The sequence below is a fragment of the Stenella coeruleoalba genome (assembly GCF_951394435.1).
Source record: "Stenella coeruleoalba genome assembly, chromosome: 17".
In the NCBI taxonomy this organism is placed as follows: Eukaryota; Metazoa; Chordata; class Mammalia; order Artiodactyla; family Delphinidae; genus Stenella; species Stenella coeruleoalba.
In genome coordinates this window covers 71434923-71459176 of record NC_137163.1, presented here as the reverse complement: position 1 = coordinate 71459176, position 24254 = coordinate 71434923, and the positions used below count along the sequence as shown (strand labels likewise).

The 24254-nt window shown below is 40.6% G+C and overlaps 1 protein-coding gene across 7 annotated transcripts in view; it reads right to left on the bottom strand.

Annotated features, from left to right (window-relative positions):
- Window positions 1-1585: 1585 nt before the first annotated feature.
- The window catches only part of TTPA (alpha tocopherol transfer protein), a 104619-nt gene continuing 81950 nt past the window's right edge, over window positions 1586-24254 (bottom strand). For 3 of the 7 annotated variants that reach the window (XM_079902206.1, XM_079902204.1, XM_079902205.1), the window contains 4 exons: window positions 13463-13616; window positions 7814-8007; window positions 5537-5647; window positions 1586-2695 (listed from right to left, as the gene is read on the bottom strand). In XM_079902206.1, coding sequence (XP_079758332.1) covers window positions 2507-2695; window positions 5537-5647; window positions 7814-8007; window positions 13463-13616 — 648 coding nt within the window. In that variant the 3' untranslated portion in view covers window positions 1586-2506. Of the gene's footprint in view, window positions 2696-5536; window positions 5648-7813; window positions 8008-13462; window positions 13617-21131; window positions 21594-24254 lie in introns of those variants that run through there. The other 4 variants (XM_079902207.1, XM_079902208.1, XM_079902209.1 and 1 more) reach the window with 4 other exon arrangements.

The following is a 24254-nucleotide window of genomic DNA, read 5'->3' as shown; positions in this document are numbered from 1 at the left end:
AGTGGGGAGGCACTGCTGCCAATCCTTATTTTACTGCCATCATTCTAGTTCAATCTTTGTAACTCCTAATTCCTCCACAGCATCTAGGTGGGGCAAAATTCAACACACAGGCCAGGAAGGAGTGTTTCAGACAACACCGCCTTACTAGTTTGTTGAGTTTTGGGCTTGTCTGTATGTCTGACCTGTTTCGTGAGCTACTGGCTTAATTTAGGTGGGAGACAAGATATTCTTTGCTCTAGAACGTGTTATTTCTGTAAGAAAAACATAATTTGACAAATGAAATCGTGATCTGGGCTCATAGCAGTTTCAGAATCCAATTATCTGATTTAGTGACACACTCTGGCTTTTCTCACTTAGAAGTTTTAACTTCTGAAGTATGCATGGCTTAGTTTTATGAAATTAACTTTGGGTCCCTTTCAGCACAAGAAGACAGGGGAAGATGGTATTGAACTGAGCAGCAGGAAAGCCAGTCTGCAATTGAAACATTTAAAGAAAACACTGGCATTTTTGTCATGGACAGCTAGATGCGATACTTTTTTCTTAACCTCTTCTGTAAGGAAAAGCAGTTTTTGAAAAAGAATGCCTAATATTCATACTTAAAAATGAAAAACAAACAGCTATAGTTTACGTGAAAGATCTTTATTTTGTTTTGAACAATATTAAAACAAATAAATTATCGGGCAGTTCAGTAACACAATGAGCACACGTTAGAGTTAATCTTTTAAAAGGCACCTCTGGTGCAATTACAGTAAAGTAATAGAGACAATTCAATAGCTATTTATCTTGCCACCTTATAAAACTGCCCGTTCATTTTACATTGTTCTTTGAATGTTCTTCAGTGAATCGCTGCATTTCATAAAATATTCAAAGTCCTATAATGAAATGTACTTCTACTGATTGACTTATTTTAATTCTATTTACTGTCAGTAACATCACCAATGAATCATATTTAAAAGACATTTTAAAATACTATCCTTTATTCTTGTGCTAAAGTAATCATTCCTTCACAGAGTCAGAAGAAAGTGTTTTAAGCACCCAAATGTGAATGAAGTGGAACTTTGTGATGTAAATCTTCTAGGAATAAAAGTTGGGTAAACTAGAACTTTTTGTTGTTGCTATTATTTATACTTTTTAAATAGTTTTATTCTGCTGTCATTTTTAATTATACAATTTTAAATTGTATGATTTTGTAAAGAAGATTTTGACATTTTTTAGAAAACAGGCATGATCTAATATTTTAAATTAAATTTATAATATAAAGTTACCTTCCCAATGCTAAATCAAAATCAAACACGTTCTCTAAAGAACATTCACAATCACTCTCAATTTTTCACAGATATACGTACAGAGAATCATAAGTATCAGCTCATCTGATTAGAATAATTTTCTTATAAAGAAAAACACCCTTTACATATTCTTTCACAAAGATACTATTGTATGATTAATGTTGAAACCCAACTAAGCTAAAAAATGTTTAACAAATTTTGTATACTGTGTTCTTTCATTTTTAAGTTTAAAATAAAATTTAAAAATTATAAAATACTATAAAAATTGTCATAAGTTGAAAGCTATACTGACATGTCTTTCTCAATAAATGAAATATGCTTTAACATAGCTACAGTACAAACAGCACATTTTAACTCCTGATTTTTTTTAAGTAAATATGAATTGTAGGATTTGGCTAGAATGTTCTGATAATACAGTAAAACCCAAATTTCTTCATGCATAATCTGAAAAGTTCCAGATGTAGTTGACAGTGATTTTAAAATGTAAACATTTCCTCTCCCTTGTGTAGTTGTGTTACTGTTCAATTAAAAAATAGAGTCCACGTATACGGCAACCAAATATTATTCCACCTCTGAATCTCTATGTAGTTAACTGTATCAACATGAATAATTTCATAGAGACCTATTGATGCTACATATAAGAGTTTATGGCGTACAGACTCTTCAATCAAAAGTTTCTATTGTGCAAATATGGTAAAATAGAATTTCCCTGAGGTGAACTACCTTGCTGGCCCACAGAAATAACTATATAAAACTGTATTCAGATTTTAATCTGAATTATAGTCTATCTGACACGCACCCAAAATGAGTGTGAATAGATTTTTATAATCAGTTGATTTGTGCTAATATTTCTTTTCAGTGAATATTTATTCATTTATAATCAAACCAGTGTGACCAGAAAAGTTGTTTAAAATAAAACTTTTGAGAAACACACCGAAGTGCGCGTGAAAAGATACTTCAGAGATAACTTTCTTCGAAGTGCAAAAATCAGGAACCTCTTCTATGCTTTTAAGGTATAATAATATTTAATTACTTTAAAGGTAAAGAAAAGATATTTAAAAAGTAAAGAAATTTCCCAAATATCCATGTTGCTCAAGTTAGAAGATTTTTACATTGAAAAAAATCAATCGGAAAAGCATTAGTTTAATGATTCTTTTTCTTTCATTCATATAACCAGGTAGGATCTTACTCATGTATTTTTAATTAGGAAGTCTCTCACATTAAATAACTTCTTCTCCTTTAGCGGTCTGTGAAATGCTGCTGAGATAATTTTCAGACTTCATTATAAAATTTGTCCACTCCTGACAAATGTCCTCCATGGAGTATTCTTTACCACCGTATTCCACTGGAAGAATGTCTGGGAAATGCTGAAGTAACCTTTGTTTGTAATTGTCCCCATGCATATGAATCTGAAAGAGCCAAAATGTTTTAGAAGGTATGCCCTCTGCCTCTCAGTATATCAGATGCATTTCCAATGGAAAATCAACACTGTAAGATAAGATGCTCTCATCACTTCTAAGATAGGAGCACATGTATAGATACTACCGATACATCCTTTATTCCTCTGCTTATGAAGCTAATAACTATACTTATGTTTAGATTGTGCTGCTTCTGAATCTGATCAATTTACTGTTCTCTTATATTTGCATCCTTGTAACTATACAATATTTACAAAAAGCCATTCTTTTTTCTTTCAAAAGTAGATTTTTAAAACTCTAAATAAAATCATTTTATACATTCTATTCCCTAATGTACAGGTGATTCTTAGCAAAAGATTGAATATCCTGGGATGGTTCTGTAGATGATAAAAATGTTCTTCCTTTTATTAGTTCATATTAAATAAAAGCATATATCTGAGCACACAATCAGGTACGCAGGGAATAATTTATGTGGTACAGTTGACAGATAGTCTTGGCTAATAAAAAATTAAGAGAAATTATGATAGTTGTTGTGTTGAGAACTTTAAATTTTTCAACATTTTAAACTATAAAAATTGATCCTATAATGTCCTGAAGTTAAAATAAAGACTTGGAACCTTTGATTAAAAGCACATCTTATTAAAAATAAATACATAAATACCTTTATTCATCTGCTATGATTCATCTGTACATTCAACAATCATTTAATAAGCACCTACTATGTGCTTAGGATATGAAGACTGAAAGATGAATGAAACAAGTTTTTTGCACTCAGGAACCTTACAGTCCCAATCCTTGATTTTTTTCTGAAATGTTTGAAATATTACCAGCTAATTGAAAAGAAATTCAACCATCTCTTCAGGAAGGGAGAAATAAAATCATTCATAGAGTACTGCCAAAATGTTTAAAGGGAGAAAGTGGCTAGATTTGGTCCTCCCTGCCTTTCCCATTTTGGCAAGTCTGTTTCACGTCAATTAACTTTCATTGAAATGCTTCACTTCTCAATTTAAAATTTCTCTTCTCTTCTTGCTCATGTTCTCCTGTTTATTAGGTTCAGTTTATTGTTGTATTCGTTTTTTTGCTCCAGAATATAACCCAAAATAGAAATACTTATTTTTATGTCTGTCAGCGTTCAACAGAAGATGGCCAGCTATTGTCAAGCTATACTGAAGAGAGGAAAAAAAGAATAAACAAAAAAACCCCGGCTTTTATAAGAATAAAAGAATCTTCCGTAGGGGCAGTTCTTCTTGAAGACAGACAGAAATACCTACTGGAAAACCTCAAAAGAAGCTCTAGGGTCGTCATTTTCTGACCAGATGCAAGATGTTACATTTTCTTAGAATGAAAGAATATACTTTGTAACATTCCAAATATGCTATTATCACTCACATTACCAGTATTTCTATTTAAATAGTTTTTGAGATTTAAATTGTCAACACCTTTAAAACCTGTTTGTGTTCATGCATTAGATGTTGCCAACGTTTGTCTAAATAAATGCTCTAAAAATTATCCTCTACAGATTCATGCAGAAGACTGGTTGCCAGTTTGGGAACTCACACTCTATTGTCAACACTTGAAAAATCCCAAGTAATATTGATATTCACCTGAGATAAGACTCTGCAAGATAGGTAAAAAACATCAAATCGGGCTTCCCTGGTGGCGCAGTGGTTGAGAATCTGCCTGCCAATTCAGGGGACACGGGTTCGATCCCTGGTCTGGGAAGATCCCACATGCTGCGGAGCAACTAAGCCCGTGCGCCACAATTGCTGAGCCTGTGCTCTAGAGCCAGCGAGCTACAACTACTGAGCCTGCAAGCCACAACTACTGAGCCCGCATGACACAACTACTGAAGCCCACATGCCTAGAGCCCGTGCTCTGCAACAAGAGAAGCCACTACAATGAGAAGCCCACTCACCGCAACGAAGACCCAATGCAGCCAAAAATAAATCAATAAAATAAATAAATTAATTTTAAAAAAACATCAGATCTATTTGCTTTAACTAACGACATTAAGTCACATACCTTGGGTACTATGGTTTTCAGTTACACGTGTCTAATTTAAGCATGTTTATTATTTACATAGGTAATACATTCACACGGCTAGAAATCAAAACAAGATAAAAGGTCCACAGTGAGCTGTCTTGCTCCCAAGACAGCTACCCCATCCATACCTCTCTTTTGTTCCTCAGCTACCCCATCCATACCTCTCTTTTGTTCCATATAGGTAACCACTTCGGTTGTTTCTTTGCATATCCTTTAAAAATAACTTTTATGCCAATATAACTATAGATTCTGATTTCTTCCCTTTTTATACAAAAGATAGTATAAACACGATTCTGCATGTTCTTATTTCCCTTCACAATACATCCTGCAAATCTTACTGTGTTCCATTGTGTAGGTGCATCACAGTTTATTTAACCAGTTCCCTCATGATGAAAACTGGGTGGTTTCCAATATTTTGCTACAATGAACCCCCTTGTATATGTAATTTTGTTTATGAGCATGTATATCTGTAGGATAAAAATCCCAGAAATGTGAAGGCTGTGATTTTGATAACTATGACCACACTGCCCCCTACAGGGAATATATCATTTTGCAGTTTCACCAGCCGTGTGTTAGAGGTCCAGTTTTTCCACAGCCTCACTAACTTGATTTTTCAAAACCAAAAAGAAATTTTATAAAAGTCTTTGGGTTGTTAGATAAATATTCAAAACACTGGGACAATGCTGTGTGTGTTGGGGGGAGGGGCGGAAATAAGAGAGCAATTTTTAAATAACAAAGGAGTGGAACATTTGGTACAGAAGAATAGTGACTTGAATACGTTTTACTTACCCGTTCCTTAATTTTTTCAGTCAGAAATGGTTTAATCATGGAAAAGACAGCATGGAAAATTATTGGCTCGTTTATCAAATGGATACCACGAACTTTTAATGGAAAGGAATCCTTTGAAAATAAAGAAAATGTCTTGTTAATAACAAAGCATAAATCAATACGTAATCGTATCGACAAGCCCCTTCTTTGAACACTTGCTAAACTTACAGCAATACCTAAAGTGTGATTTTATTTTCAAAATTATTCCATCAACACAATAGCCTGCTTTATAGTTCACTGTCCCTAGATTAAGAAAAGGTCTCTAAAAAGGTTGCACCTTGTAGTTTAGGCCAAGTATTTTAAGAAATACCTACATCTTTCATAAGCAGGACACAGAAAATGTCTTCCCCAATCACATATAAATGTGCTTTTGAAAAATCAATGAGTCATTTGGATACTTAACCTTTTCCCCTCAAATTTTTATTTTGAGGAAGAAAAATCAAACTTTCATAAAAGTTGAAAGAATAGTACAATAAACACACACTTTTAAACTTTTGACACGGGTATAAGTCTTTCACATCAAAGTAATATCGGCTTTTTTTTAAGGTTTAAAATGTTAAGGATGCAAAGAACAACCCCATCAGTATTTTCCCTACCCAAGGATGTGTTGTTAATATAGAGATTTTTCCTGCCAAGTTTCTTTCATGCAAAACTCTTTTTTTTTTTCTGCACATAGCTTTTAGAGATGTGTTATCAATTGTGATTTTTCCTTTCAGGTTCTTTCTATGAATAATTTTATTTTAAACATAATTGCTAATATGCTCTCTAAATAATTTGCACCCCGTTTTGTTTCACTGACATAATACAATTTTTGTAAACATTGTGAGCTTTAATATTGATGCTATAATTCATCAAATGGATGTACCATTATTTAAGTAACGCTTTTCCTATTTCTAGACAAATAAGCTGTTTCTAATTTTTTTCTATAAAAATTGATGCTATAGGGGGCTTCCCTGGTGGTGCAGTGGCTGAGAATCCACCTGCCAATGCAGGGGACATGGGTTCGATCCCTGGTCCGGGAAGATCCCACATGCCGCGGAGCAACTAAGCCCGTGCACCACAACTACTGAGCCCGTGCACCGACAGCCCGTGCACCACAACGAGAGAAGCCACCGCAAAGAGAAGCCCGCGCACCGCAACGAAGAGTAGCCCCCGCTCGCCGCAACTAGAGAAAGCCCGCGCGCAGCAACGAAGACCCAACACAGCCAAAAATAAATAAATTAAATAAGTAAATTTATTTTAAAAAATTGATGCTATAGTAACTATCTTTATGCATAGAAGCAATGGTGGTTCTAAGTACAGCTTTTATCTTCAGATATCCTGGATTGGAATCCCTGTTTCACTGCTGACAAAATGTGTACACTTGGGCATTGCTATGTCACCTCTCTGACACAGTAAAATAATTTGTAAGATGGAAAAATTAATAGTCATATGTCATAAGCTTTGGTGTAGCCATTAAGTGGTAATGCACTTGAAACACTTAGCAAAGTACCTGGCACACAGTAAGCTATTATTATTATACACAAAGTCTTTGCTATATTTAAGATTATTCCTTGGCTAGGTTTCCAAAAGCAGGATTACTGGGTCAAAGATGATGGCCATTTTTAAAACTTTTTTTTTTCCCCCCGGGAAGAACTGTATCAATCTATCAACCTGTATATCAACTGTATCAATCTGTATCAACCAAAACCTACATGACATTTTGTTGTATGATTGCTATAAATATTATTTTTTGAGTCAATTTTTAATTTAGGAAGAAAATTTTAGTGACTGAAAGATAAAATCACCACATTATTGTTTAAATATATGAATTCTGTGGTTAGAAATTTTGAACATATTTTCACAGTTTGTTGCAACATTCTTTCTTTTTTTTTTTTTTTTTTTTTTGTGGTACGCGGGCCTCTCACTGTTGTGGCCTCTCCCGTTGTGGAGCACAGGCTCCGGACGCGCAGGCTCAGCGGCCATGGCTCACGGGCACAGCCGCTCCGCGGCATGTGGGATCTTCCCGGACCGGGGCACGAACCCGTGTCCCCTGCATCGGCAGACGGACTCTCAACCACTGCGCCACCAGGGAAGCCCCATTCTTTCTTTTTGAACTAATAACACTTTACTTTCTCTTACCGTTATTGATTCTATGTATCATTTTTAAAATTGTATTTAATTTTCTAATAAATGTACTCTCCCTTCTCTTTAACATATAACTAAGTATTGTACCGAACAGTTAAAATACACACTTACTGTAAGAACAGCAGCAATCTTCTTGGCTACAGATGGAGTCATCTGAAAAGCATGAGAAAACTGCCAGCCTTCCAAATCAAAGACAGCCTTGATTCCATTCCGTTGTGTTTCTACCTCCTGTACAATAAGCTCGGACGTGATTAGACTTACACGAAACACATCATAAGCTGTGAAAACTTTTGGGTCCCAGTGTGCTAAAAAAAAAAAAAATGTAAAAAATCATATCTCGGCACTGTGTAAAGAATCAGAAAGATTTACAAAAGGAAACGAATTCTTTTTAGACTTAAAGGATCTATAGAAATAAAACACGTACAAAGATCATGAATTGAGTAACAGATCAAATTGGTGGTCCAAGAACACGTGCCTGTTTCTCCCTCCCTCCCTCCCTCCCTCCAATCCCTAGCAAAGAACAGATTCTTAAGAGCACGGAGAAAATAAGAGAATAAATGCAGCCTGGATTTGATGGCCAGATGAAGCTACAGCCCAAACTACAGCAGGATGGAACTGCAGCTGAAGGTTGGAATGCCTCTGGGTATGCTCCACGCTCGAAGGTATTGAAAATGGGAAAAGCAAGGCTCTGAATTATGAAGAATAACTAGGGCCCCATTGTAACCACAGAGGTTGCTGCTAAGGGAAATGTGCGAGGAGCAGACAAGCAGGTGGGTCTCTCTGACACCCTCTGTGACGAGCAGCGTGTAGGAGAGGCACGTCCATATAGGCTAGAAAAGTAGTGTGCGCTCGGAAGGGTAGCCAGCTCCCCACACCCAGGAAAAACAAGGAATACCTGTGCTAAGAAGAGGAGCTACTGAGTTCTTGTCCTCTCCCCTCCCCCACCAGTCCTGGGGCAGGCCACGTCATGCAAAATTGACAGTAATGGATAGGCAAGCAGGTGATCTTTAAAAAAGATATGCAACCACTAAGAATTTTAATAGTTTTAAAGACACAGACACACAAAGAAGAGAGGATCCAAACTCAATAGACAAAGGCACTAAAACTGAAGGAAACAGCTAATAAAGCAAAAGAAACATTAAAAGAAACAAAATTGTTTCACTGAGGAAAAAAAGATACCATAGGCTATTGTCATGAGAACAGGCTATTATGAAAAAGAATCAGTTGAGATGTTGGAAATTAAAAGATGACAATCCAAGCAAATCTCAGTTGATGGGATAAATGTCAGAAGAGACACAGCCAACGATGGAATAATGGTTTGGAACATCAAGCTGAGGAAGTCTCAATCTCAACACAGAAGACCCAGGAGTCAATATGTATGAATAAAAAGTTAACAGACATGCAGCTAGATCCAGAAGTTTCAAAATCCAACTAATTAGAGTTCTGGAAGGCAATAATACAGAGAATAGGGAACAGAGGAGAAAGGAATAGTAACAGAAGAGAAAATTTTTCCAAAGCTGGAAAAAGATGCAAATCTTCAGATTACAAGGTTCATGCAATACCTAACAAGATGAAGGGTTAAGGAAAAAAAAAGATTCATGACTAAGGAATGGTAAAATTCTAAAAATACCAAAGTTTCTGGCTTGAACAACTGGGTAGAATGGTGGTACCATTTGTTGAGATAGGAAACACTGGAAGAAAAGTGTTGAGGAAGGAAGGATCATAGGCAGTTTTGAACACGTTAGAATGGTGACTGTGAGATGTCCAGTTGGATACAGCTGAGATCAGGAACTGGTCGTATGGGGCTTTGGGAACAAAGGGATAATGGGGGTGAAGATACAAATCTCAGAGTTTCTGTGCTTATAGGTCTATATAGCAGGGAGTACCATGGACTTACGTTTCTCTTTGTTATGGTAGAGAGGTAAGTAGCTTAAGAAGAGGAGGCTAAGGCCAATGTCCTAAGGAATTTCGGAATTTACAGTAGAATACGTAGTGCCAGCAAAGGAGACTAAGAAGAAACAGTCAGTTTAAGTTGGAGGAAAACACCAGGAGTATGTGGCATCAGAGAAGGGAGGCAAATACCTCAAAAAAGAGGAAGAGGTTTGCTATGTAAAGAGGTCAAGTGAAATAGCACTAAACACATCCACTAGATTTGGTGAAAAGGTCACCGATGATTTGCTAAGGTCATTTCACCAGAGAGGTGGCAGTGAAACCAGACCGGGGGGCGTTGAGAGGACCTGTGAGAAAATGTGGATGGTGAACATAGCTAACTCTAAAAATGTGGCTGAGAATGAGGTGTGGGGAGACGGCTAGGGTGGAGGCTGGAGGGTCTTACGGGATTAAGGAGCTTTTGGATGGCTGATCCTAACAGATTTAAATGTTAATGGATAGTGTGTAATAGCAAGGAAAAATCTAGAGATGAAGAGAGAGAAGGGATAATTAGAGGTATTCCTAGAAAGGTACAATGGAATTGCCCTTTATTTTTAAAAGCCTCAGATTCCTGGTAGGAATCTGAATAATCAATCCATGGATAAACCAGTTCACGTGTACTGTACGACTTCAGACACTGGCTGAAAGCTATAATGGTGCAAAATATGAACAGAATGACTGAAAGTCTGCAGTTCAGAAAATAGTGACTGACTTAAATTTCTGAGCCCACCAACATAGTTGTCTAGACCTGTGCTGTCCAAATAGTAGCCATTAGCCATATGTGGCTATGTAAATTTAAATTAATTAACATTTAAAATAATTACAGTAAATAAAATAAAAATTCAGCTTCTTAGTTGCGATAGCCACATTTCAAGTGCTCAACAGCTACGTGTGGCTAGTAGCCACTGAGAACAATTTCACCATCATAGAAAGTTCTATCGGACATTGCTGGTTTAGACTCTAAGCTCCCTTAAAGCAAAAGAAAAAATTGCCGTACATTTTTAGTTCCTTCTCCAGCAACTATCTAACATTTATTGAGTGCTTAGTACATACCAGGTAATTTTCTAATTATATTTTATATATACTATATTGCAAGATTTAATGCTCACAGAAACCCTATGAGGAAAGTTTCTGCTATGCCCATTTGACAGATGAGAAGATGGAATTATAGCTGCACAGCTTTCCATGTAGCTAGACATAGCAGAGCTGGGATTCCGACCCAGGCAGCATGCCCTAGAACCTGTGTTCCTGAGAACCAAGCCAGTCAAAACTTAATGCTCGCTGCTAAATTTTACTTTTGCTGCTGTAGTACAGTAGTGAGTCTCAAAAGGCATAAAATTATATCCTTTGGCTTATAGGCCAATAATGGCAAAATTTTAGTTTCCCCTTGGGTTGTCCTGCTGGACTGGAGGAAAAGGTTCTGTGCATTTTCTCACTGCTTACACTGCACAGAGATGGTACCAGGGAAGGAGTTATGCTAACGTTCTACCCAAAAAGCTCTACCACAGATTTCCTTTTTTTAGTTCCTCCCATTAATTCAATTAAATTTAGAAAATGTATAAATATAAATGTATCCTGTTCTTTCATTTTACTCATAAAACTCTTCTGAGTTTCTCCTTTCGCCCTGGAGTAACATGTTATTCTACATAACACTCAGAAGATTTGCCGCATACTCTCCTGTCTGACCATCACTAAATTGATATGTTTTCTTGATCTTAAAATCTCTTTGAGTTAAACAGTACACTTATAAATTAATAACTGCAAGAGGCTACAGGGAGATCAGCCCGGTGCTTTGTGACCACCTAGAGGGGTGGGATAGGGAGGGTGGGAGGGAGACGCAAGAGGGAGGAGATATGGGGATGTGTGTATATGTATAGCTGATTCACTTTGTTATAAAGCAGAAACTAACACACCATTGTAAAGCAATTATACTCCAATAAAGATGTTAAAAAAAAAAGAGGCCCTCGCTAAACAATAGAAGACTGTTGACTTCTATTAGTTAAGGTGTTTCTGATCAAAGTAGCACATTTGCTTTTTCACTATTAAGGTCTCATTTTTACTTCTTAACATGAGGAGACCCCAAAAAACCTCAAGCCAGGCATGCAGAGCCAGGATACTCGCAGAAGGAATCACCTGTAGGTTTCCATCTTGTGCTCCTGGGACCTCTGAGTAGGGTTGCTAGATAAAATATAAGAAGCCCAATTAAAGCTGAATTTCAGATAAACTGGATATACTTTTTTAGTCTAAGTATGCCCCATGCATACTAAAAAAAATTATTCATTGTTTACCTGAAATTCAAATGTAACTGGACACTGTAGCTTTCATAAAACAGTTTGACTTGCTACATAAAACACAGATACTTCGCTAAATCTGGCAACTCTAACCCTCAGGAACTCGGGGAACCTCATGCAACTTCCTATAACACCGGTGAGGCAACGACAGGACAGAAGAGCACCTGTAATGTCTGGCTTAAGACAACGACTTCACGATTAACCCAGCTGTATTTGACACAGAAGCTGGAGCAGAAAAACAGAATCATTCTACTTAGTCTTCGGCTACCTTTTCAAGAACTGAATGCAGGATCTTCTTGCAAGACAGCCAAGTGCTGAGTTATAGGCAGGTATCTTATCTATAAGCAGGCAGGAAAAGCAAATCTATAAATATCTTTAAGTTCCCTAGAATATTTACAGATGTGAAAGTTTCCGTAAGTGGATAATTCATAAGATTCTGCTCATGAAATGTTGGTTATCTTTGTCATTCCAACCGGGCCAGGAAAGGATGCTGGGGACAGTGTGAACCCTCCGTTTCGTGCCATTTTTAATCACACACAGGTCGAAGGGAAGGGCAGAAGTTATAGGTTTCCAGCCTCCAGGAAACACTAGGAAGACCTAGGGGTGAAAAGAGGAAGCAGTGGAAAGAAAGAGCGGGGGCTTCCCTGGTGGCGCAGTGGTTGAGAGTCCGCCTGCCGATGCGCTGGGCCCGTGAGCCATGGCCGCTGAGCCTGCGCGTCCGGAGCCTGTGCTCCGCAACGGGAGAGGCCGCAGCAGCGAGAGGCCCGCTTACCACAACCAACCAACCAAACAAACAAACAAACAAAAAGAGGGGAACGTGGAACGGGGGTTCTTTAACACTTGCCTGGGTGCTGCTTCCCACGGCCCCTTCCTCCCCTTCCTCCACCTGGAGAATGAGCTCCTCGCTCCGCAGCCTGGACCCAACCACCGTTCACTCTGTCACTCACTCCAAAAATATCTCATAAATACCTACCATGTGCCACGCCCTGGTTTCGGTGCTTGGGAAACATCAGCGAACAGAACACAGACAAAATCTATGCTCTCGTGGAGCTTGTATTATTATAGTTCAGAATTCTTATTTGAATTTTTGAAACACTTTACCTTGATCTTTTTTACCTTTTCCACCTATTTCTCTTCTCTGTTTTCTTTTCCTCTTACTTTATATAGTTAACTGTGTGGAAGAATGGAAGTAGGATTTTCATTGGTTTTGGATAATTTTCTCACAACGGCCAGTTTTATTCTATTTGGGGGACCTTAAAGACTAAATGAGGGATGTCCCTGGCAGTCCAGTGGTTAAGACTCCAGGTTTCCAATGCAAGGGGCGCGGGTTCGATCCCTGGTTGGGGGACTAAGATTCCACATGCCACACAGCGCAGCCAAGAAAATATAAAAAATAAAAATTAAAAAAAAAATTTTATAAAAGACTAAATGAAACCCAAGTTAAAACCTAAAAAGCTAAATTCTTAAATATGAACTCATGGAAGCTTCCGATATGGCAGTCAAGAAAAATAAAAAAGAGGAAGTGCTGTGTGTGACCTACCAATTCTGTAAATCAGAACTTTGCTGCCAGTGGGGTCTCGGGCTCTCAGGACGCCGACGTAGCCGGCCTTCAGAAGGCCAAGAACGCTTCTAGGATGGAGATCTGCACTTATTTCTGGACATTCTGCTCTCCACTTATAGTAGTTTTCCAGTAACTGGAAAATAAAATAAAACTTATCTACAGATAGCATACATGGTAAGCATTTTGTAAGAGCGATAGGAAAGTCTTGGCATTATGTAGGGCCCTTGCCACGTATTATGTCAGGATTCTAACCTGGGGTATCTTTTTAGCTGTAAAAGCTAAAAGCACACTTCATGCAGGATCTCAGGTGATAGGAGTTAGTCACAAATTCAAAGTTGAGGAATTTTTATTTGTCTCCTGTGGTAAAGAGTCTCCCAAAGATAGCTGTCAACAATGCCTCCCCTCCTGGTGTGCACATGTCATTCCTTCCACCAGCAGGTGGAGTCCATTTGATTCCTTCCTCTTGAAGCTGAGCTGGCCTCCTGTCTCGCTTTGATGGAAGTGACACCGTGCTTGGTTAAGAAGCCTGAGACCTTCTCTTTTTGCTTTTTGGGATCCAGAGACCATGTAGGATTATTAAATAATGAATCTCTGCAGAGAGAGGCCCTGGACGATGAGAGGCCATCTCAGATAGCCTGACCTCAGCCATGGTCCCATCTCATGCAACGTGGAGCACAGACGAACCATCCCCGCTGAGCCCTGCCCAAAGTGGCGCATTACAATAAACAGCCGTGGTTTAAGCCGTTAAATTCGGGGTTGGTTTGTTACTTAGCAATAGAAGGCTGAAACATCCACCTTTTAGTCTTTGTGAATAAGGAAGAAAAGAAATCAAGCAGATGAATTAACTCTACAAATGTTTTTGAGCATCTGCAATGTTCCACACACTTAGTGAGGCACTTGAGGTATAGCAGTGGGCAGAATAAAATCCCTGCTCTCTTTGGACCTCACCGGTTGGTGACAACTGGATCATACAGGCCATGCTATGTAGTGAAGAGCTTGATTCGCAGGCTGCTGCTGCTTCAGGAAAACCTTGACTCCACCACCTACTATCCACTCGGTCTTGGCATGTATTTAACTGCTCTGAGGTCATGTTTTCTCAACATGCGTCTTGCAGGGTGCTGGGTAAAGCATACATGGGCATAACGAGTGGTAGTCAGCCTTGCTGCTCTCTTAATAGGGAAAGTTATTTAGATTAATTGCTCATCCAAGCTTTTAGTGCAGGTTTATATTAAAGATAACTAAAAATTTTTGGTTTTTATTTTCTCTCCTAGAAAAAAGATACAAAGGAACATTTCTATACTGTACTAACAGAAAACAACAAAAATTGACCTTGTTAACGGTGGTATACACTCGGATAGCCTGTGGAACAGTCTGCCTGGATATTAGGTCTTGGCAAAATATGGTTTGAAAGCACCGCATTTTCTTTTTTTTCCCAAAATAACCACCAATAATGGTTACTCTGCATTTACAAATAATACAAACATTGCCAGTGTATTGTGGAGAATACTGACATCAAATTACAGTTAAAATTTATTATGTTTCAATTTACCTTTCCATGATTTTCAGCATTCTCAGTTTTTCTAAAACGACAGTATATTTGTTTTGAGTTTAAAGAGATCTATTAGCAATGTGGAATCAAAGTTCAGATGAAAGGAAAGGACAAATTTTGCATTTGAGAGTCACTGGAATGAACATGAGAACTGTAATCACGAAGTAGTCATGATCTGGAGGAGAAACTGCAAAAACAAGTTTAAAAAACCAAGTAAAGGGTGAAATTCCAAGCCTTGGGGGATGTCAACGGCTGGGAGTGGCTGGAGGAAGAGAGGATCTGGTTGGACCACAGGAGATCTGGCACCACAATGTACAGAAGGGAGGGAAAGGCATCTGTGTTGCTCTACTCCCCACTTCTTTCTCTCTGATACTGTTTCCCTCTCTTTCTCTTCCTTTCTCCCTGTCATTTCTGCATTTAAGAAACTTTCCCTAACTGTTTAAAAAAAAGAGAATGTTACTAAGAGTTAAATGCAACAGAGAGGTTAGAAAGAAAAAAAGTCAGTAAATTTGCCAACAAAGAAATAATTGGTGACCTAAATAGCAGATTCCAAAAGGAGTAAGAAAAAAAGACACCTTGTAGATCCTGATATATTCATTCTCTTCTATAAGATGAATTTCTCTTCCTTCTCCTTTCTTAGGGGGCATCAGAATAAGTGTTACTAGCATTTTTAATGTTCATTACTTTTTTCATAGTTCCCTCAGATGGAAAATGAGTCCTTTTAATTCTAATTCAAGCAAAACACCAGAAGCAGCATAGGAGCTCCAATACAGAAATAACAATTTTATTTTCCCGTGGAATAATAAAAGTTATAGCTTCATTAACAGGGATCTTTTGGGGGCTTCCCTGGTGGTGCAGTGGTTAAGAATCCATCTACCAATGCAGGGAACACGGGTTCAAGCCCTGGTCTGGGAAGATCCCACATGTCATGAAGCAACTAAGCCTGTGCGCCACAACTACTGAGCCTGTGCTCCAGCGCCCATGAGCCACAACTACTGAGCCCATGCGCCACAACTCCTGAAGCCTGCACACCTAGAGCCCGTGCTCCACAACAAGAGAAGCCACCGCAATGAGAAGCCCACACACCGCAACAAAGAGTAGCCCCCGCTCGCCGCAACTAAAAGAAAGCCCGCACAGCAACGAGGACCCAACGCAGCCAAAAATAAATAAATTTATTTTTTTTTAAAAAAGGGATCTTTTAGGGAATAGAGGCAGGTTCCTCAGCTTATTGATCTCTGCAGAGTGCTGGGCACTTAGGAGACAGGTACATGTGTTGAACGAAAGAATAAATTAATACATGATTAAACCAGCTGGATCCACATGCTTGAAAAAAATGACTTTCATAAAGATGCACAAATTGCCCTCATACTTTTGCAAACTGAAGGCTCTACACCCGGATCTTTGGTTATTACTTTTCCACTGATAAATACATTCAAAAGTCTGGTTGACATAAATAAATTATGTAAATGACGTAAACTGCTACCGAGCAATTCTCCAACAAACCACATAAAGTCCACGGCAGAAATAAAACTGCCTGCGGGTGAATATTCATTACCGAAAGGCACCTGTTTTGTACCACCACTAGCAATAAATAAATATAAAAAGTTACAGCTTATTTTAACTCTGCTTTGTAACAGAGTAGGTTTCTCCTTATATTTTTCGTGTACTTTCCAACAAAATTACAACCATATTTGTGCCACTTTTCTGGGGTTTAATGGCATCATTTCAATTCCCGCTCTCGAACATTCTAAGAGGTAACTATTGTTACCCCATTTTATTGGTAAGAAAACTAAACTGGAAGAAATTACACATTTGTTTCAGGGTAGTAGCTACCAGGAGCAGAGCGGAGTCTGAAACTGACACTTGATTCAGTGAATTTTACAAAAGAAGCTGCATTTAGTGGGAAATGAGCAGGGAGCGTCAGTGGAATTTTGAAAACATTGAAGTATTTAGGAAAACTATAAAAATAATTAAAGAATAAAAAACGTATCACATAGAGCAAAAATATAAGGAGGAATATTCACATGTGAAAGATAAGATTCTATATATTCACAAGAATATATAGAATAGACAGAGGTTAACAGTTGTTTTAAACAGATGGGGCAAGTAGAGTTCACTTGAGAGTGCAGGCTCCCCTGAGCTCCGCTCAAGTTCAAATTCTTGCTCTACCCCTTCATAACTGCGATTTAGGATAGTTACTTACTCGTTACATCTCAGTTTCTTCTAAAATGAGAAAATAGTGAGATAATCCACGTAAACACTACTTACCAAAGTAGCTGGTACTCCCAAAGTTATTAGAATTCACAAAAGTCACTAATTTGTTATAATTTCAAATACAAAAACTAGAATAATGAGAAACTTCATTAAAACTGAGGGACTGGGCTTCCCTGGTGGCACAGTGGTTGAGAGTCCGCCTGCCGATGCAGGGGACATGGGTTCGTGCTCCGGTCCGGGAAGATCCCACGTGCCGCGGAGCGGCTGGGCCCATGAGCCATGGCCGCTAAGCCTGCGCGTCCGGAGCCTGTGCTCCGCAACGGGAGAGGCCGCAACAGTGAGAGGCCCGCGTACCGCAAAAAAAAAAAAAAAACTGAGGGACTTATCAAGGTTTCTTCATACACTAAAACTATAGGGCTTTCATATTTTAAATAAAGGAGTGTAACTGAATTCACTGCCTCTGTGGAGGAAAATGAAAAAACAGTTTCATACTCTTAACTCTCCCTTTTTCCTTTCAAGTTGGCAGAAAAATAGGGCAAAGAGTTCACAGAAACTTGATTCCCATCCCGTAGATTTGGACACAGTCCTTAGTCAGCTCCTCAAGGACATGATGCAATGAAAACAATTCAGGAAAACAAATAATACAGGAAAAAAATATACAATACAGAGGCTGGAGGTCAATTTTATTTTATCTTCTATTTAGACATGCTCCGGACGCGCAGGCTCAGCGGCCATGGCTCACGGGCCCAGCTGCTCCGCGGCATGTGGGATCTTCCCGGACCGGGGCACGAACCCGTGTCCCCTGCATCGGCAGGCGGACTCCCAACCACTGTGTCACCAGGGAAGCCCTAGACGTTACTTTTTTTAATTGGAGTAGAGTTGCTTTACAATGTTGTGTTAGTTTCTACTGTACAGCAAAGTGAATCAATTATACATATACATATATCTATTATTTTTTAGATTTTCTTCCCATTTAGGCCACCACAGATAACAGTAGAGTTTCCTGTGCTATACAGTAGGTTCTCATTAGCTATCTATTTTATACATAGTAGACATTATTTTAAAAAAGTAACCAAAATGGGGACTTCCCTGGTGGCACAGTGGTTAAGAATCCGCTTGCCAATGCAGGGCACATGGGTTCGAGCCCTGGTCTGGGAAGATCCCACATGTCGCGGAGCAACTAAGCCCATGCGCCACAACTACTGAGCCTGCGCTCTAGAGCCCGTTGAGCCACAACTACTGAGCCCGTGTGCCACAACGAGAGAAGCCACCACAATGAGAAGCCCGCGCACCGCAACTAGAGAAAAGCCCGCGCGCAGCAACGAAGACCCAACGCAGCCAAAAATAAAATAAACTTAAAAAAATTTTTTTTTAAAAAGTAACCAAAATGAAATCTGTAAATCATACACTTTTAGTTGTTAGTTACCTATAAATGTTTAATACCCCGTTAGAGCTACACTTTTCATTGGACCTGAGATTGTGTCTTCATATCTAGTAGCTGCTGAGTAAGTATGAGGAGAGCTTAGTAGCCATCTGATAAAAGAAAAGAAATAGGTAGTCTCCTATTTCATTCCTAATGTCAAAATGAAGTGCAGTAGATCGACAACTCCAACATAAAAAAGAGAAGTCATAAATTACTAGAGAAAATTTTGCAGAAGGGAAGAGCTTATGAAACTAGAAGCAATCACAGAACAATCAAATCAATACATTTGATTACATAAAAACTTTAAAATTCTTCACAGAAAGAAAATAGCATTAACGATGTCAAAAGACGAACTGCAAACTAGGACAACAGCCTATTTTCTTTAATACACGAAGATATGAATAAAATGTTTTATATTTTATGTAAACAACGTGGAAGAAAATAGCAAAACAAGCAGTTAATTAGAAAGGAATTTAAAAATGTTAAATATATGAAAGATGATTAACCTCACTTGTAATTAAATAAATGCATATTATAATAATAATGAGAACCAGTTCCTCATTATTATTATAGTAATGAGAACCAGTTCCTAGCAGGTTGACACACAGATCATAAATTTGGTGACACAGCATGGGTGATAATATGGGGAAAGACACCATTATGTACTGATAATATAGAAGTGATAAAATAAGTGCAAACACTTTGGAGGACAGTTGGTCTATTCATCAACACTGAAAATGCACATTGCACTTCATCCAGCAATTGTGCAAGTTCAACTTATCCTATAAGGATTTTCCTATTTTTGTATTGATACAATGAAAAAGACATACTAGAATACCCAGTTGGTGTGGAAGAAACCCTATTTGTTTTGGTTTCTGTGTTTTGTGAACTGTCAAGCAAATTGTAGAAATTCAAAAAATAATCGTTGAATGAAGGAATGAACAGCATGCACGGCAGCATTGCCAATGTCTGATGACAACTCCTATGTCCAATACAGGAGACTGGTTAATACATTTTAATATAATAAATTGAGACAATGCAACAGTACACAGCCCCCAAAAGAATAAGACACATGCTGAAACAGATTCATCTCTATGATAAATTATGTTAAAAAGGCAAAATGTAAAACACATACATATGCTTGTGCGACTGTAGATTACACCTGGAAAGGTAAGAGACAGGTAACAGTAACTGCCACTGGGTAGGAGGCTGGCAAGCTAAGGTCTGGGGTGAGGAATTTTTTCCCTTAGAAAGTTACTTTTAGGAACTTGCTTTGCATTCTTTACTATTTATGGGTTTGTTTTTTTTTTTACCGTCTGTACTTCTTACTTTTTCAATTAAAAATTAGTTACCAACAACAAAAATCCTCATACTGAGACAGCTGGGACTCTGCACTCTAATACTTCCTCTGCCTCCTAGCTCGCCGTGTGACACTGAGCGAGCCACTTGGAGAAAGGGCTAGATGAAGTTCAACTGCTGAGCACTTCCTACGTGCCAGGCTCTGTGCTGGGTAGGTCCTGTTCCGTTAAACTGGTTAATGTTCAGTCCTGGAAACCAGTCATCGCGGGAGGCCCTTTCACCGTTATTTAACAGGTGAGGATGCTGAGTCCAAAGTGCCAGAACTCAAGGTCGTACCCCTCTTTCTGATTCCTGTCTTCCCACCACCCTGCTCTCAACCAGCTGTCATAACACACCTGGAGCCACAAAAGAAGTGCCGGGCTTCCCTGGTGGCGCAGTGGTTGAGAGTCCGCCTGCCGATGCAGGGGACACGGGTTCGTGCCCCGGTCCGGGAGGATCCCACGTGCCCCGGAGCGGCTGGGCCCGTGAGCCATGGCCGCTCAGCCTGCGCGTCCAGAGCCTGTGCTCCGCAACAGTGAGAGGCCCGCGTACCGCAAAAAAAAAAAAAAAAAAAAAAAAAAGAAGCGCCTCATCTGCATCCCCCCCACTCAGAACACTCTGGACTGCTTTACCGTCTTGACACTTAAGTGTTACTATTAATAATACTCTTTTGCTAGGATTTGGCTTTAGATCTTCAGTTTTACTGGCAATTTCATTTCCCCCACCAAACGTCGAGTTACCTGCTAAGATGGAATAACTCTAGGCTTCCCACTTTTCAGCTGTCATTTTCTATCTCACCCGCTCTGCCGCGGAGAGTGAAGCATTTCCCCCAAACATTATAGGTTCGGGAGACTCGTGCAGGGCAGAGTTCCAGTGCTTGGGGTCAAATGGGCCCTCTCCCTAGAAGGTTCCAGCTTTTTTCGAGATTTCCCGTTTCCACGACCCAGAGAAACTCCAAGGACCAGCGCGGGAATCCTCAGAGCTCCCGCTTCCGCCGCGCGGTGCGCTCGGGCCGCGTCCCCGCCGAGGTCCGGCCGGCGAGCCGGGCGTCGGCGAGGGTCCGGGCCCAGCCGTGGCTTACCGGCCCGTCTCCCGGGTGCGGCCCGGCGGGGAGAACCCCTTACCCGCCAGGCCAGGTCCAGATCGAAGTCCCGGGCGCGCAGGAACCGCAGCAGGAAGGCGTCGCTGAGCGGCCGCCGCGCCAGCCGAGCGCCTGCTACCCCAGCCCGGCGCCGCAGCTCGGCCAGGCTGGGCTGCAGCAGCGGCGAGTGGTCTGGCAGCCCGTTGAGCTGCGCCCCCGCCGCCGGCCCCGGCCGCGCCTCCGCCATGCCCGCCGCCCCGCTCCCGCCGCAGCCCGGGCGCCGGAGAGAGCTCGGGCACGCCTCCGCCCCTCCTCCGCGGGCAGCCCGCGCACGCCCCCCGCCCGCCCCGCCTGCAGGGGTGAGCCCGGCCGCTCCTTACGCGGAACCATGTGGCAGACCCGACGTGCTCAGCGTTCTGGAAGCTCCAGGTCGGAACCCCAGCCTTCCCAGTAAGGAAGGCACTGATGTTCGACGTCAAGGGGAAGATGACAAAGTTTGTTTGCCTTAGTTGATTGTAATTGGTTGGGATGTGTTTTTTGTTTTTTGTTTTGCGGTACGCGGGCCTCTCACTGTTGCGACCTCTCCCGTTGCGGAGCACAGGCTCCGGACGCGCAGGCTCAGCGGCCATGGCTCACGGGCCTAGCCGCTCCACGGCATATGGGATCTTCCCGGACCGGGGCACGAACCCGTGTGCCCTGTATCGGCAGGCGGACTCTCAACCACTGCGCCACCAGGGAAGCCCTTTTTAGGTTTTTTTTTTTGGGGGGGGGGGATGTTTTAAGAATAGTCTGCTAGCGTACTTTGCTTTTTCCCCTCCCGCCCTTCCTTCCTTCCTCCCTCCCTCCTCCCTTCCTTCCTTCCTCCCTCCCTTCCTTCCTTCCTCCCTTCCTCCCTCCCTCCCTTTCTTCCTTCCCTCCTTGTCCTGGAGATGGAAGGAGCCTTAGAACCACCACTTCACGTCTTGGTGGCGGGCTCGCCGCGGAGCCCTTCTCCTTACCCCTTCCGCTAAACACCGACTCCTGACCTCAAACTGTGTTACAACAGTGGTTTCCAAAATACACATCCCAAAATGGCACCTTCACCGACTCACTGCTTTTCCCCTTCCTCCCAATCCAGGCAAAGTCTTCTCAGTTCTTGGCACTTTACTCTGTTAGTGACATATACCAATAAATGACTAGTAAGTGCCAAAACAAATCTTTCTAAACACTCTATACTTCCTCTGTTATGCTTCACCACCATGTCTAGTCCCTCAACAGAGAGTCCAGAATCCTTATGTGACCTCATCTAAGTGATCCTGGCTAATGAAGACGGAGCAGGAAAGTGATGTGGAAGCCAGAAAGGTCGTTAAATTGGTCTTTTTCTTGATCTCTGCCCTATCCCAGAGTTGACCTGTTTCCCCAAGGGGGAACCCATGAGACGAATTATTATTGAATATATAGCATGCGACAGGTAAATACTAGAATCGCACAAATAAAACCAAATCTTTGCCTTTAAGATGTCCAGTGGCAGGTGAGAGAGACTGCCATTTCATTCATGAAAAGAATAGTTATTAAGCAGCTTCTGTGTCCAGAACTTGTTCCAGGTACCGAGGGTCCACCAGCAAACAAAACAGACAAAACCCTCGTCTTGGGGGCTTTGATTCTTGTGGAGGGAGATAGACGAGGAATGAGATAAACAAGCAATAAAAGAGAATATGAGAGGTGGTGATAAGTGCTCTGGGAAAACATAAAGCTGTGAAGAAGGATAGCACCTACAGTGATGTTTGAATCAACACCTGCAAGGGGTGAGTAGGCTGGACCAGGGATAGCCTGGACTAGGGATGGGGGGCGGGGTGGGGGGGACGGGTGGAGCAGGCTTGGGAAGCCAGCGGAATAAATCATCAGAATCCAATAAATAAGCTGTGGTACTTACTTAAATGAGGGCTAGAGATTCCAAGCTTTGATTTTTACTTGGAGTGAGATGGAAAGCTATTGGAGTAAAGGCTTACAATTCAACATGAAAACTGTCATGAAAGAGGCAGAGAGAAAGTGCTGTAGAGAACACAGAGGAAGCCTTCCTGACTCTGCCTAGGAGATCTGGGAAGGCTTCATAAAGAGGGGACATTTGCTTGGGCTTAGTGGACGCATTGGGAAAGTATGCCAGGTGAGGGCGAGAGGGGGAGATCAGGAAGAAAGTACTAGCCAAAAGGTGTAGACTGTGCAAAGCCTTACTTGGAGCTCTGACTAATGAAAACTACAAGGGAAGCCAGTCTTTTCTAGTAGAAGAAAGAGTATACATAGCATATTTTCTTCTCTTTCAATTTTTTTAACACATTTTTCTACTTGTTCTTAGTAATTAGCATCTGCTATTTTGAAATAGGGCAGGAAGTTTAGTGAGAGGGACTTCCCTGGCAGTCCAGTGGTTAAGACTCCATGCTCCCAATGAAGCGGGCGTGGGTTCGATCCCTGGTCGGGGAACTAAGATCTTGCAAGCCATTCAGCGTGGCCAAAAAAAAAAAAAAAAATGTTCAGTGAGAGGTCATGGACATAGCTATAGTATCATGGCTATAACATCCTTTTTTGGAAGTGAGCTATATGGGGTATGGAGTCCAATTTGTTTAGGTCTGCACTGGTAAAACTCTTATAAGATAAGCACAAAAGAAGGTTTATTGATTGATTTAGATTGATAAACATTAAACTCAGTGAAAATGGAACCAACATGGAGCCCAGATGGCTGTGAGAGACGGCTCCTAATAGCCAAGAGGTACAGTGGTAGCGGGGCATATCTGTGACCAAAATGTGAAGCAGTTCCAGTGCCTACAGTTAGTACCATTGAAGAAAGAGGAAAAGAGAAAGAAAAATAGATGGAGAAGTGGTAGAGTAGACTCCTACAGGAAATCTTGATTACTTTCTTTTTATAGATCTTTATTGGAGTATAATTGCTTCACAGTACTGTGTTAGTTTCTGTTGTACAACACTGTGAATCAGCCATATGCATATGTATATCCCCATATCCCCTCCTTCTTTCGTCTCCCTCCCACCCTCCCTATCCCACCCCTCTAGGTGGTCACAAAGCACCAAGTGGATATCCCTGTGCTATGCTGCTTCTTCCCACTAGCTATCTATTTTACATTTGATAGTGTATGTATGTTGCTGCTACTCTCACTTCACCCCAGCTTCCCCCACC